The sequence below is a fragment of the Sinocyclocheilus rhinocerous genome, unplaced genomic scaffold, assembly GCF_001515625.1.
Source record: "Sinocyclocheilus rhinocerous isolate Xijiao unplaced genomic scaffold, SAMN03320098_v1.1 scaffold4035, whole genome shotgun sequence".
In the NCBI taxonomy this organism is placed as follows: domain Eukaryota; kingdom Metazoa; phylum Chordata; class Actinopteri; order Cypriniformes; family Cyprinidae; genus Sinocyclocheilus; species Sinocyclocheilus rhinocerous.
Genome location: NW_015641432.1, coordinates 29,217 through 45,901, shown reverse-complemented (window position 1 = coordinate 45,901; position 16,685 = coordinate 29,217). Strand labels below are relative to the sequence as shown.

General features: G+C 41.3%; 1 protein-coding gene across 1 annotated transcript in view; it reads right to left on the bottom strand.

Annotated features, from left to right (window-relative positions):
- The window catches only part of LOC107754867 (neuronal-specific septin-3-like), an 83,623-nt gene extending 70,189 nt beyond the window's left edge, over window positions 1-13,434 (bottom strand). The window contains exon 1 of the mRNA XM_016571479.1: window positions 13,206-13,434. Within this exon, the coding sequence (XP_016426965.1) occupies window positions 13,206-13,230 (25 nt within the window). The 5' untranslated portion in view covers window positions 13,231-13,434. The remainder of the gene's footprint in view (window positions 1-13,205) is intronic.
- Between the last annotated feature and the right edge of the window lie 3,251 nt (window positions 13,435-16,685).

The window sequence follows — 16,685 nt, the reverse complement described above, 5'->3', positions numbered from 1 at the left end:
TTTTTCAAATGAAATTATAGCTAAATGGTTTGCATTGATTAATTTTAAATCTAGATTAAATCAAGGTTTATCTAATAATTCTGTTGCACCAAACTTTAAACCTTTAAAAATAAGCAGGTTTACATTTTAACCCATCATTTTGATCCAGGATTTAAGTTATATTTAAGATTAACATTAATCCTGTTGCACCATAACTTTAAACTCAGATTTAAATCTCGATTATGGATTAACTTTAAACTTAATGGAGGTTTAAGTCAAATAAAATGCACATGCAATTAAAATATGTAACTGATCGAACAAAAACAGTGGAGATCTGACAAAAACAGGTCTCAGAGCTGTTTATTACAAATAAAAATGAAAATTAAAGCACATGAGTTGGCAGAGTGCGAGGGTCGTGGCGGAATGCGGATCCATCACTCATGGTGCACCTCGGTGTCGAACAAACAAAAGAAGTTAGGAATATTTAACAGCAGCGGTCACAGTGATGATGAGGCGAGCACCAGTGAAGTGATCGCAGCCGCGCCTCTCGTTTCTCATGCCCGGAGAGGGTGTCTGCTGGGCGGCGCTTTTCACGAGCGGAGATCACTACTACACGAATCATGTAATTTATTTATATTTTTTTCTTATCTCGGTTCTTTTGTCGTAAGTTGTGTTATTACTCCATTAATTTATACTAGCCTATATATCCAGCGCTCCCTGAACGCAGTCTCTGGCTTATTGCCAGTCAAGTGCAAGCACGCTGTAGGGATGCGTCTGTAACGACTTTGATCTGATCATAAAGTCTTTCCGAGTCACAGGGCTCAAGTCCAAGTCAAGTCTCGAGTCATTACTGTCAAAGTCTAAATCGAGTCTCAAGTCTTCTTTAATTATGTCGAGTCGAGTCGCAAGTCATCAAATTTGGGACTCGAGTCCAAGTCAAGTCTGGAGTCGTGTGACTCGAGTCCACACCCCTGCCTATTGCAGCCCACTGAGCAGCTCAGAGTTGTAAAACATAAGAGCCGCTGGCCGGAGCTGCTATGATTTGGAGAGCGTGTGTTGGTCAAAAAAATGCGTATTTTTTGTCTGGTGCGCTTCTGTGAGAAAGCGAGCACACAGAAACGTGAAAATGGTCTCGTTTGAAAGAAGAGATCCTAATCTAAAAGATAATATAGAGTTTGTGGCTGTTTGCAGCTGACTGAAGCAGAAGTGTGAGTAGGAATGTGACACATCTGAATGTTTTCTCAGAGGTATCAAATTTCACATCGCTATTCTATTGAAGATCATTCAATCTGTTATCGTCACACAATAAAATAAACTACATATTCAAATTCCTGAGAATGAGAGCTTTCTTGTGATATATATGACTTAACTGTTTTGTGAAAAATATTAAAAAAACACATTCTTCGGAAACATTCTTGAGAGATGAGACTCTAAGCTTTCAAATGATATGGAAGGCTTTTCAAATGAAGCATAAACATTTTTAACGTAGTTTTGGACCCGTATCCAGATCCGCAGAGTTTAAGGAAGAAGCTCATGCCAACAGCACGAGCTCCAAGAACCAAGTCTTGTTGGGCCAGTATGGTTCCACCAACAAGAGTTGTTTCATGTCCTCACTGACTTTGCACAGAGTCTCTGCTGGCTCCACAGTAAGAGATGGCAGGTGAGTTGTGAAATGCGATGGCAGCAAACACCTCCCTGATGGTTGATATACGTGACTGTCACCGTGTTGTCTGTCACCAACACGTGCTTGCCCTGGATCAATGGCCAAAACCTCATCAAGGGCAGAAGCACCGTCATCAACTCCAGGCAAGTGATATGCCAATGCGACCAAGGGCCTGTCCAGACCCCAGAGGCTTCACACCCATTGCATAAAGCAACTCAGCCCAACTTGGAAGCATCTGCTGTTACAACAATGTGTCTAGACACTTGTTCTAAGGGCACCCCTGCCTGTAGAAATGAAATGTCATTCCAAAGACTGAAAATCCAGTGTGATGCTCACACAGTGTGTACCCTGGTGCCATGCCCATCTCGGGACTCGGGTATGAAGCCAGTGCTGAAGCAGTCTTATATGCATCAGTCCTAGCGGCATAACTGCGGCTGAGAATGTTGTATGTCCCCAGAGCCTCTGAAAGTATTTGAAATGGACCGCGGTTTTGTAATTGAGCGTTCTCAAACAATTCAGCACTGACCACCCACGATCCTCTGAGAGGCATGCTGTCACAGTGACTGATGTCCCTGTGTGCACAAACCAACTCTCACAAGTGAGCTAGAATAAGCCAGTTGTCGAGACAGTTGAGAATGCGAATGGCCACTTCCCTGAGAGGGGCAAGGGAAGCCTCTGCAACTGTCATGAAGACGCGAGGAGACAGGGACAGCCCAAAAGTAAGAACTTTGTATTGATATGCTTGTTCTTCAAAAGCAAACCAAAGAAAAGGCCGGTGCCTTGGAAGGATCAAGACATTTAGGTCCTTCAGGTCTATTGCCGCAAACCAGTCTCGGTACCTGACACATGTTTACATGCATGTGAGCATTCTGAACGGGAGCCTGTGAAGGGCCCGGTTCAGCACCCTTAGGTCTAAAATTGGTCTGAGCCTTCTTGGGTATAATGAAGTAGGGGCTGTAAAACCCCTTAAAGTCCATGGGGACTCACTCAGCGGAACCATTCTTGCCTTACCATGCTCCTACCTGATGCAAATCACTGTGGCCTCATATTTTGGAAAAGACCATGAGCAGCAAGCGCAACGTACCTATGGCCATATCCTTACAAGCAGGACATGAGCCATCACCGAGGGCTGCTTCGGCGTGGGCATGGCCCAAACAATGAATTGTGCCAGTCACTTGGAAAGATTTAGAAACCACAAAAAGAAGGACATGGATGGAATGGCATGATGTAAACACATGATTCCACCTGTGAAGCTCTTTTAGAGAAGTTGCTCTTTTAAGAGGAAATTTGCTCTCAGAGATCACCATTGTAACAGATGGACAAATCAGACACATTATTATTTGTTATATTTAACAAATAATGCAACAGACCCCTCACCAAAAAAATCGGACTTGATGCCAGGATGTCTGTGAATGACCCCCCCAGGACACTGGTGAATAAGCCAGTTGTCGAGACAGTTGAGAATGCGAATGGCCACTTCCCTGAGAGGGGCAAGGGAAGCCTCTGCAACTGTCATGAAGACGCGAGGAGACAGGGACAGCCCAAAAGTAAGAACTTTGTATTGATATGCTTGTTCTTCAAAAGCAAACCAAAGAAAAGGCCGGTGCCTTGGAAGGATCAAGACATTTAGGTCCTTCAGGTCTATTGCCGCAAACCAGTCTCGGTACCTGACACATGTTTACATGCATGTGAGCATTCTGAACGGGAGCCTGTGAAGGGCCCGGTTCAGCACCCTTAGGTCTAAAATTGGTCTGAGCCTTCTTGGGTATAATGAAGTAGGGGCTGTAAAACCCCTTAAAGTCCATGGGGACTCACTCAGCGGAACCATTCTTGCCTTACCATGCTCCTACCTGATGCAAATCACTGTGGCCTCATATTTTGGAAAAGACCATGAGCAGCAAGCGCAACGTACCTATGGCCATATCCTTACAAGCAGGACATGAGCCATCACCGAGGGCTGCTTCGGCGTGGGCATGGCCCAAACAATGAATTGTGCCAGTCACTTGGAAAGATTTAGAAACCACAAAAAGAAGGACATGGATGGAATGGCATGATGTAAACACATGATTCCACCTGTGAAGCTCTTTTAGAGAAGTTGCTCTTTTAAGAGGAAATTTGCTCTCAGAGATCACCATTGTAACAGATGGACAAATCAGACACATTATTATTTGTTATATTTAACAAATAATGCAACAGACCCCTCACCAAAAAAATCGGACTTGATGCCAGGATGTCTGTGAATGACCCCCCCAGGACACTGGTTACCATGGCAGCCAGGACACCTCAGCCAGATTACATAGCTTTTAAAGGATTTTTTAATAGACTTTTTTATCTGGCTGAGGTGTCACTTAATTCACTTCGAAACAGACACATAAGTCCCATAGAAAAGCACTTCTTCTCATTGATTCATAGTCAAACCTTTCTATGAACGAACATGCATATCCCCAGGACATTGTGTGTAGTATTGCTGGTTTTGTATATTGTCTTTTGTATTGTATACTGTTTATGCATGCCTTACGATAGAATTATTAGATAAATGTAACCCTATTGGTACCGTGTTTGATATCAAAATAACCTTATTTAGTCCACCATCCATTGATGCATACCACCTCCTCATAACATGCATTGTATGCTTGCTGTATTAATCAGAGTATAAAGGGACATAATACTGCCTGCCCACTTTCATCATGCAAATGAGCCAGCTTTCAAACAAAGAGTCGTAAACTTTCCCTCTGAAAGTTTACGGTACTAATGGCTCACTGACCCTTTGGAAGTGTGACCTCCATAGAAGTTAAAAGGCCTCACATCCGTGGCCCGCTCTTTCTCTCCTGCTGCACTAAATGCCCTTACACTTACCTCTTGGACATCTAGTCCCGACCGCGAGACGTGGGCTGATGACGTCATCGTTTCAGAAAATATACGGATTTGCTGTCCACACAAAAACGCAAGGGTGGCATTTTCAGATTTATCCACTCTGGGACCCGGTTTCAAAAAATATCAGTTTCACTCACCCAAAACGCCGGATCCGTCTGGACGAAACGCCTAGACGATACAAAATGTATGCGTATACAGCTAAACGCATCTCCGTGTGGACGGAGCATAAAGTACAAACCAAATAAATAAAATAATGATTAACACCTGAGCTGATTAGATGGATACCATGACAACTAAAGAGTGGCGGGAAAACTGAACAAAGAAAAACATGTGACTGAAGATAACCAATCAGAATTCCATGAAAACAAAACTAATAGTCCATGAAGAAAATTAACTGAAAGTCTAAGACATAACAGCCCCTTCCGGAAGGTGCGACCTTGCGCCATAACGAAAATGACTAAACAGATGAGTGAGGGAGGGTAGAGGCTTTGGAGGGGGGCTAGGAGCTGGAGAACGGCTGGAAAGGAGGAGCAGGCAGAGGGCTGTTGAGAACAGGCAGGCAGACAGGCAGAGACTCCACGGAGGGACAGATGATGAGAGAAGTGGCCAGATGTTACAGACCCAGAGCACTGTGAAGATGACAGCCCACAGCGGTGTTGATGGAGGGAGGAGCCAAGATGGAGGCGTGGTTGGCGACATCCGTGGGACAACTGGGATCGGAGAGCTGATGGAGCCGAGCGACACTGCTGGCACAGGAGGCCCGGGCGGAGCCGCAGTGACGAGCGTCCGAGGTGTAACCTGAACTCCCGTGGCCTGAGGCAGAGCCGGTGCGACCGAAGACTAAGGCGAACCCGGCGGGAAGGAGGATCCTGCTGCAGCCGAAGGGGTGGAGATCCGAAGCACAGTGGGAGGCCCGCAAGTCCGTGGCACAGGGGTGACAACTGACCAAGGAGGAGCCGGAAGAACAAGAGAACCCAGTGGAGCAGTAAGGTTGAGGGTCTCTGGTGGCGCAGAGGGTAGGAGGAGCCAAGGTGGAGCCGACAGGTCGACGGGCCGAGGTGGAACAAGGGGATCAGAGGCCGGAGGCGGAGCCAATGGATCCACCTGATTTTGCCTGGCTGGCGAGTGCAGGTCCTGAGGCTTCACCGCACCACAGGGCAACCCAGGGGAAGACACAGGGCTGCAAGAGGACAGCTTAGGCAGGGCTGGAGGACTGGCAGTATTAAATAGTGGAGGTGGGAGAGGGTGGTTGGGCGGGCGGGACCACAGATAACAGTTCACAGTGAATAATGGATGATAAATCAGTTTCTGTGGTGGTTAAATCTAACGATGATGATGAATGTTCACACAGATCAGGGTGGGAGGCATTATTTCAGTGTCCCAGTCAATAAGCCAGTCCTCCTGAGTCCAACTCCACCAAAACACCCTCAGGGATGGCTGTAGCCGGCTCACACCCCTGGTCAGACTCACATGGGAACTTCGGCTCTGGGGCATTAGTGGGCGCTGTTGTCACAGGCTCCATGCTAGCGGTGGGCGGAAGCTCTTAGTCTATAGGGGGCTCTGGCATTGTCGTCTCCATGGTGATGGGAGTTGGTGGGTTGTGCTCTGGCTCTGTGCGCGACATCTGTGCGGTGTGGCTGGACGAGGCTGCTGTAATCCTCTGCTTCGCCCATGGTGAACGAGGATCCGTTCATCCATAGCACGAAGTTGATTTAGCTTTGCAGGGACCAGCAGGGATCTCCACGGGGCATGATGAACCGGAGATCATCGTCCAGTCCACACCAAAAATCCCTCCATTAAACAGACGTCATCACAGGTGGCTTGATGGCAGATGTTGAGGAACAAAAATTGTTGCTCCATTCAACAGCTGATTGCCCCTCGTTGGGGCAACATTAATAGAAGCAAGGTTCATACTTCTTCTCATTTTTTGGGTCTGGTATTCTGTCACGTGTAGTCCAAGATGAAGACAAAGATGATGAATAAAAACCAAACAGGGTTTATTAAAGAACTCCAATGTACTCAAGATAGCGTAACAGTGTGGTAGAACACAAGCAATACCAGACCCCTGAAGAGTGTGCAGACAGGAACTAAAGTACAAACCAAATGAATGAAATAATGATTAACACCTGAGCTGATTAGATGGATACCATGACAACTAAAGAGTGGCGGGAAAACTGAACAAAGGAAAACATGTGACTGAAGATAACCAATCAGAAGTCCATGAAAACAAAACTAATAGTCCATGAAGAAAATTAACTAAAAGTCTGCGACAGAAAAGTTATGCAAATGGTTAATTATTTGTATGACTACATCACAAAGAGTCAAGTCTTGTGTAGCAAATTAGCTCGAAAAGGAAATGTATATAAATAATTACAGTTAATTATGATTAATTACAATTATTTATATCAGCAGCCAGTAGTAACTGTAGCAGAATTAAATTGCCATCAACTAATCTGTTCGTCCAGCGAACATTCAGTGTAAGTTCATATAAACTCTAGGAAAGGATATTTCCGTGGCCACAGAAAATACTTTCATACAGTATTAATGCATTAGAGAATGTAATAAGGATCAAAATCGTAAATGGAAAATTAATTTTGCAAGGCAGAATCAGAAACTCATGTAATTTGTGCACTAGAGTTTTATTAACTAAACACTAACACAAACTAGTCTAACAAACAAACAAACAAACAAACAATCACTCATGCATGGGAAAGGACAAATGAGGCGTGATGGATGAAACCATCAGGAAAAAACAGAGAATTAAGCTATGAAAAGAGTCAGTTAACCACCCGAGTGAAACCATCAGCGCCGTTTTATAACGGGGTCTACAGCTTATACTAAACCTCTGTTTCGTTTAGTTAAATGCACGATACTTGCATTGCCTTGGTCATTGACAAGTGTCCGGATGCAGTCTTGGATGAACGTATTGATGGTTTCAAGGGTTTGGACTTGCGATCACGTTCTTCCTGGTTTGAAGAGTGATGAATTCCAAAGATGTCCTGACTTGATGGTGAAAAGTGAAAAAGAGCTAAGAGAGGCATCTGCTGAGATCCGAGGATCTTTGTTGAATGGAAAGACAAGGGTTCCAGGAGAGTTATAGCTCACATCCTTATCTTCTCAGCATCTAACAGAACCGCAGACTGACTGAGCTATGTGTTGGAGCCCACCGGGCACGCCCGCACCGGCTCAGGCTCTCTACACGGGCCGCAATCAGAAGATTTTAGCAGAAGACTTAGCAGAAGGCATGGTGAGCCTTTTAAGGTCTGAGAGGATTCACGCCTCTCAGGATGAGCTTGTCCAATGAGAAAGGCTGAAAAGGAGATAGTAATCATACACAATGACCTGGGGATATGCATGATAGGAAGGTCATAGAAAAATTTGTCTATGAATTAATGAAAGAAGTCGTTTCCTATAGCAGTATGTGTCTGTTTTAGAGAGAATTGAGTAGGGGGGACGATTCTCACTACATACTTTTAGGTCGTAAAATTTATCTGGTCTGGCTGAGGTGTTGTGGTTGCCATGGTAACCAGGGGCCTGGGGTCGTTCGCAGACATCCTGGCACCCAGTATGTTTATTGGGTGAGGGGTCTGTGACTATTTGTTAATCTAATGAATAATTGATTTGTTAAATCTAATGAAAAATGCTGTGTCTGATTGGTCCAAATGCTACACTTGTAAAAGCATTAGATTGAAAACATTTAAATTTCATAAAAGTGTGTAAATAATAAAAATGCAGTTCAAAATTGCCTTTCTTTAAATGCAAATGCATTTGTGTAGTAAAGCATGTACTCAAAATTTTCAGTCAAAAGATTTTTTTGCTTTTTTTGCTTTAACCCCTGAACTTTTCACCTGGGAGAAAACCCTCCTGACCACAACAGAGTCAGAATAACATCTTTGGAGTTTGTCACTCTTCAACCCCGAAAAATGTGATTGCAGATTCCAACACTATGGAACTTTCTAACCATCAAGACTTTCATCCAAGACAGCACCTGGATGCTCGTTCAATGACCAAGGCATGGTACATTTAACTAAACAAAACAGAGGTGTAGTTTCCTTCATTCACTCTCACTCTTTGTGGCCACGAAGGATCCAAGATCCCTGTGCCGTAGATCCAATGATGAGGAGATCGAGAGGTGAGTAAGGTGCCGCTTCTCACAAAGAGACGCTGAATTTAGCTCCAAAGAACAGAACGAGTGAGCAAATCTCATCCTGGCCTATTTATACCTCGATGTCCGGTGTGTGGCCAGCTATGCAAATTTTGCTCGCCAATTTAATTGGCCTTTTCTCAATGATGTCAGAGGTGTCTGGGCTCCAAAGTGTGGCCCCTAGTGTTGGAATTTGACACAACGTCGAAGTGATCAACTGAAAGGGAACTGCCAACTAAGACAAATGAGAAGGTTATATAGCGCATGGATTTAAAACTGTCTGGCTGCTACAGGTTCCATGATGACAGAACACATCATTGGAATTAATGCCACAGTAACAGGGATATTTATACAGTCATATTCTGGGCACACACTCATCTGGCTGTGCTGGATGAGCAGTGGATGGGAAAAATAGGGAAGGCCCCAAGCTTTTATCAGTCCATGAAAGAGACAGAGGAGATCTCTGCCATACCTTTCAGCACTGCCATCAAGCCTGATTCACACATACACACGACACAATCTCCTGCAGCCTGTAATCCTGCAAGCATATTCCTCTTGCATGAACAAACATCCAGTAAACACACATGTGATAGCGCATGGATTTAAAACTGTCTGGCTGCTACAGGTTCCATGATGACAGAACACATCATTGGAATTAATGCCACAGTAACAGGGATATTTATACAGTCATATTCTGGGCACACACTCATCTGGCTGTGCTGGATGAGCAGTGGATGGGAAAAATAGGGAAGGCCCCAAGCTTTTATCAGTCCATGAAAGAGACAGAGGAGATCTCTGCCATACCTTTCAGCACTGCCATCAAGCCTGATTCACACATACACACGACACAATCTCCTGCAGCCTGTTATCCAAGCATATTCCTCTTGCATGAACAAACATCCAGTAAACACACATGTGCATGCACACACGCATGCTTGTGTTTTTTCTTTCTTTTTTTCAGGAAAGCAGATGGACACAGACACGTTTGCAAAAGCATCCATGCACAAAACAGAGATGTAGATAAATCCACAAATAGCACAGCATCAGTGTAAATAAAGGGCGTATGCCTTACAGCCCCAAACACCTACAAGCATGACTCAAACATGCACATTTTGTTATATAAGAATGCACTGTTTAATCACCAGACTCGCCAGCTCTGATGGCAGTGCCACAGGGCAGCAATTCTTATTGAAGCAGAGAAAGTAGTCAGAAAAAAATAAGACATAAATGAAAAAAAAGTGTGATGTCATGGTAGACCCAATAAAGAATGTGATGGGGTGATTCAATAAACAGGACTTTATGTGTGCATATAAGGAAATGTGCACAAAGACTAGGAATTTCCTCAAAATGCAGCATATTCTTTAAAGTCGTGGTCTTTTTTCCTAGATCATGGTCTATGTGTCACTTCTTCTCTTGACCCATTTGAACAACCTTCTTTTGGCCACCAAATGCCAACTCACTGATGCCCTACCGCTAATGAATGGTCAGTCTTGTGATTGGTGCAAACAGATTTCCTCTGTCTGATGGCTGCCAAATGTTCCACATTTACAAATGTCTAAAAATAAAACACTTGGCCCGATGGTCACCAAATGTAATAAGAAAGGCATATGTATTCTAGGATGAGAGGGAGGACGTTTCTCCCTCTGTATTATATATTCTCCCTGAACCTGTGTTAAATGGACTCTGACAATCCTGCACAAGTAAAAAAAAACAAATAAAAAATTTGTATGAGGGGAAAAAAGATATAGAGTGATCATGGCCTAGAGAAAAACATATGGAGGTAAAATTCCCATGTTTTCCATCTTGCATGAAAAAGTCCCCTGTTAAAGATTCTTTGACTCTTTAAAGATTAATCATGACTATAATCTCGAAAGAGTTCTGAACTATCAAATGACACTACATATTTATTTACATATGTCATCAAGTAATTTACAATTTACAGAATACAAAATAAAGCTGCAGTAACAGTTTAAGGTTCAAGGCTAACATTTAATTAGCATTTATTTAATTAACAGTTAATTAGCATTAGGTATATTAATAAATTAATAAATGATTAATACAGATTAATAAATACTGTAACAGTTATTATTCATTTTTAATTAATGATACCTAATGTATTAAAACATTACCAAACTGAAATTCATTCAATCAAGCTGAGGTTTCCAAATTCAGTTACCTCTTACATCTAAACAAACAGATAGACCGAATGCAGATCAGCCAGAATTGCAGTTATGTTGTTAGTAAATATAATGCAGTTTGTGAAATCTGTCTTTCTTTGAGCATATAGCTAGTCAAATTGCAAATGTCTAAATCTACTGCAGAAGAAGGACTGAGATAAACTCCTCTCATGTGGAGTTTGGCCACATACACTACAGACTTGGCCACAGTTTTTGGCAGAGCACACAACTCTAAATATGAAAGCACTAAGCATGATCTTGAGAGTTACGTAACTATTAATTAGAATGACAATCCAGTCAAAATGTAGTCTTTAAGCATTTGGCATTTGCACATTTATGAAAACTACCAAAGGGCATTGTTATATGTTACTTTTTAAACATATTATATACATATTAAACATATACATATATATATATATATATATATATATACACATACATATTATATGCATATATACATACATACATACATACACGTACGTGTGTGTGTGTGTGTGTGTGTGTGTGTGTGTTCTAACCCTTTTTGGGCTGGAAAACATCAAACTAATCTGGCAACCCTGGTGTCATTTTGCCTGGAGCCTTAATTAATTTCTGACCCGTACTCTGCCGTAAAATGTTCATTACACTGGCTCCAATTAAATTAACACACAACTCTTTTTTGTGATTATTTGTGATAATAAACATATGAGAGATCATGAAAAAGTGGCTCCATCAAATAAATGGATCAGGATCAGTCCTTTGACAAGTAATTTGTGGGTTTGGCTAAATGTTCATGCCTAGTGGCTTACCATCAGTAAAAAACAATAACAACATTGTCTGTTTTTCCCCATCTGTTCAAAAGCTTTTTCAGTCATGACACCACGCATTAGCTGCACACTTCATATGAGCTATTTATATACAACAGCCTATGGCCCAGCAGCGTATGATGTCATAGCAAGAGAGAGTGGATGAAAAAAATAATTTCAACACAAATTCAAATAAATATAGTATTCATGAATAAAGAATTTTTTCATTAAGTCTAGACTGCATAACCGTATAGCAAAAATGACATTCCAGGAAAACTAGCTCATAGCAGTGGAAAGGGACTACATAAAGCTAATAATTTATGAATCACTTCCTGTTAGAATGTTAATTCCAGCCTTGCAAAGCAGAAAGTGAAGTTCCTCAGTCTCAGATGTGATGATAAGCAAAGCAACTGCTTGATAAAACACAGCCTGCATGTGTATATTTTTATTCATTAAAAAAAAATATTAAACAACACAATAAACATTTTTTTAACATCATTATAAATGAATGCTAAACATTTTCTGTTGATAGAAGAGCACCTAATGTATTCTTGCTAACAAAATCCATTGCTTTTATGTAAACCATAAAATTATGCTTTTGATTATTTGCTTATGAATATAATTCATAGGGGAAACTGAACTTCTGTAGCTGCTTTTGACAGCAGGAAATAATTCTGTGAAAATCTCCAGGTTAAACATTTTGTGACATATTAATCTGTTTTATAGCTTTACAGATTAGTAAAATGTGATTTGCATACATTTCAGCTCTAAAAAAAATTTCTTAAGCAAATCTCTTTGCTGATTTCATGACCCAAATTCAGATCTTTCTAGAAAAGTTTTCTGGGTATAATATTTGTTCCTGAAACAACCAACTATCCAGTCCACTGCATCTCCTTCTGGCAATTTTAACAATATAAAAGATGTACTCAGGATTGAGTGACTTAATGTCAATATATATTAGCCGACCACTAGTTGGGAGGGACAGCTCAAGCATGACAGTCCATTTATATATTTAACAAAAACATCACAATAAAAAAACATCAGAATATCCAGCTTTTCATTATGATATATAACATGCATAGTAGGGTCATCTATCACTAAAAGCAAGAACAGACTGCAAAATGAAATGGGCTGCTTTCATAAAATAAAATGAAATATTTCTTTCATATCTTACTTTCGTATTCAGAGAAATATGTATGAACACATGTATGTATGAGGTATTGTAAAAGTACTTATATATATATATATATATGGTCAACATTGGTTCAACGTGATCTGACTGATGTGGCTCTATTTTCACCTACCATTTAAGTGACTTCTGCATTTAGGAATAGAGGTTAGCTGGCCTCATGCTTGAGTATATTAATAGAGCTCTCAGACTGTAAGAAACCCCCAGGATAAAGTGAAGGAGGAGAACCTAGAGATGGTAATTACTTTATAACACAAGCTTGAAAGAAAGAAAGAAAGAAAGAAATAAATATATATATTGGGCCAATTTTTCACCATCACCCAAAAACCACGATGTAAATCTTTTAAAACTCATACATACTTATACGCCACATACTAATAATGTAAAGTCTTACCTTGATGCGAAGTAGTTTTCTTCATCTTTAATAAATATCCACTTTAATGACACAAAAATAAAAATGTTTTTTTTTCTTCAATTTAAATCAGTTTTTCTTTCTTTTCTTTTTTTTATATTTAATATTTACACGACGAATGCCTTGGCGTCCAGTTACCGGTTCACGTGTAATCCGCGCGCTGATCTTGTTGTTCAGGTTTGTAGGGCGCCAGTGTGCATCTTCCTGTTGTCAAGAGAGCGTGACGCGTGATAAAACTATGTAGGGCGCGCGCATATGCTCACATCTGCCATGAGCGCGCTTTTTTTACACATAGTCTACTGCAAGACGGCTTTGGTGGCTCGCTATCAATTCCCTGTTTTTGTTTCAAGGGTTTTTATCAATTCACTTAATGAATAAAATTAAATTAAATCAGTATTTTGGAGCAATAGAGTTCGTAAGGCAGCATAATTAGACTCCAGATATGGGGCTTGAATAACAAAATACAAAAGAGAAAAACAGAGAGTGCCACTATTGATGCAACAATAGAGGATCAACACGTTTTGATCCTCTGGAGAAAAGTTTTGTAACATTTACAGACCTATGGACCAGGCACGTGCAGAGGGGGGTGCGATGGGTGCTTGAGCACCTGCTCCTTTTCCCCTTGGTGCCCAAAGTGCCCTTTTGTCAAGGCAATTTTATATATAATATATATATATATATATATATATTTAAGGTGCAAAGAACTATTTATTTAACTTTTAAACTTAAAATGGTCTTTTCTGTTCTGTGTTTCTTTTTCAAAACTGCGTCACGGCATTTGCTGCTATCAATACAGAAGCATCCATTTCGATACATGTCTCAGCAAGGAGCACAGCCCTATTAAAAGCCGTGCTCCATGTGCCCCTTTTATACTTTGAGCACCTGCCCTCCAAAGGTCTCTGCACGGCCCTGCTATGGACCCCCTCGCTCACACTATCAACCAACTCAGGGAGCCTTGTTGCACTTACACGTATTAGACCAGAAGATGTCGCAATTGTAAAGTATATTAACATTTGTTTGCTCAGTCGACAGCCATCATTTCATCAGTGATAATGCGATCGAGCCATCGTTAAAGGGGCGGGTGGCAGAGGGCAAATAGCAGAGAAAACAGTGCAATATTTGTAAAGTTTCTAGTAATACTGAAAACCTTGAGCTTTTTCAGATGTGTTTAATTAGGATTTGAGCTAAACACTGCAGGATAGTGGCCCTCCAGAAGAAGAATTAGACGAATGGAAGAATCTTTCAAAGATTTTTTTGTTTTGTAATAATGATGTATTTGATCTAATTGGAGCTATTTTTATAATTATTTAAAATATTAAGTAGCTTAAAAGCCACATGAAGCTTGTTATGTAGCTAGCATTACTAAAGGATAGATGGTACCGCAGTATCCACTGTCATGGCCAGTATTGCCAGATTTCCCTCAAGAATCCGAAAACAGGACTTAAAATGTCCTGGCAGTGGTTTATTGGTTTTGAAACAGTAAGCAACTTTGGACATGGCACACATTCATCTGCAACCAGCCATGAGGCTCGATGGTCTGATTTTCCAATGTATCAGGAGTAGCTCTCAACCCAGGAAATTCAACTGAGGCTCCCCTCAAAAAAGCTGCTTGTTATCTTGGCTCTTTCTTCATAACACATCAGATTAATCCTGTCATATAGCCAATTATTTACCATTACCACCTCCTAAAAGCTGGTCTGAGGTTGAGGGTTTTACTATCACACCCTCAACAGTGTCCTCCAATCTCATCCTTCTTTGATCTAATCCCCTGACTTCCGATTAGGATTCTGACCTATTTCTAATTTTCCGATCAGCCATTTTTCTATATATACAGTAGACTACCAAATTCATTCAGTCTTTGTCTTACAGTTTATTTACTGATTAATTATAGACATTCTTGTGATTTCTGGGAATTTTCGATGAAGATTTTTAAAATGTTTTTTGTTGTTGTTAGGCACAAAGAAAAACCTACAGGAAAAAAAAATACAAAAATAAAACGTTGCCATACATTACATATATTCTTTCAACAATACATTACATTTATACACACTCATGCAAGCTTTCAAATACAAACATCTATTCTACAGAGGAAAAGGTTGACCATTTCCTCTATTTGTTCTCAAAGACTTGTTTTTGCGGTCTGAGTATATATTGTGAGTCTTTTCATTTCTGTGACCTCTGCTACTATTTGAAAACACTCTTCTCTCATAAGCAGATCTTCTTTGTACCATTTCTGTGTTACCACCTTTTTGCTTGTTACTTATCTTAGATATCTGTCTTCCTTTTTAACCTCAGATAAAAACTACTTTAACCTGTGGACTTCAAAAACAACCTACGACAACAGTGTAAAAGTAGCCCAATTCTATGATAAAACCACAGACTTGGCAACCCTGTCCTGTTCATACCTTTCTTGTATGTCTGTATAATCACTTGTACAAGCTGATTAATCTGAACATTGTAATTTATTTCCTTCAAATAATATTGGTGTAAATGTAGGTATCTAAATACAGCTTGGTTTACAAGACCAAACTTTTATAGTTTGCAAGCTTTCCATACTGCCATAATTTATAATGATCCATATATAACAATCCTATGATCAATCATCCCTGGTTTAAAGTCTTCATGCCACGGCTGCTATGCCAGAGTTTCACTTCTTGGTTCAAGAGGCGAGTAGATCAAGTCCAGTGTTCCCGACTCCAAGTCCAAGTCCCGACCAAGGTTTATGGACTAAGTCACAGCCACAAAGGCCATCCATGACCCTTTTTTGCCCCAAGCTACTGCCATGGTGCCCATTCGTGAACCAAGTCTACACAAAGTTACACCTATGGAGACTGTTCACTGTGCCCCATGTCATGGAGGCTGTCCATACCCACTCTGTCACAGCCAAGGAGGCCGTCCATGTTTCTGCTCCACCATGGCCTCCTGATCTCCTGTGATCTTCTGCTCTGCAGAGGTGGTCATCCCCTCCACCAGCTCCACCCCGGTGGTCTCCATCTCCACTCACTACATAATGCCCACATAATCCCTCATGGGGATCACCATCGCTTCACTGCCACTGCTCCATGGGCCATGGTCTCATCCTCTACTCCACGGTCCAGACCCACCACTGCTCCACAGTCCAAGCCCACTAATGCTCCACGGATGCTCCCTAGTCTACCATTGCTCCCCAGCTTGAGGCCGCCACTATTTCACGGCTCAGGTCTGCTACCGCTCTACAGCCCAGGTCAACAATGCTATGATCCAGGCCCACGTCACTGTGATGTATACCACCAAAATACCACGAGTGGGATTCAAAAGCAGTAAGCTGGCTTATTCTGCACAGCTTCTACAGAGCGACTGTACAAGCTCTGATGATGACACAGTGTTTTTTTTTTTTTGCACTATTGTCTGCAAGTTATGTAACACAAAAGGGTTTGCTCAATGAGAACCACATAGTTTTTTCTGTTGTATGCTTTTGTGTGT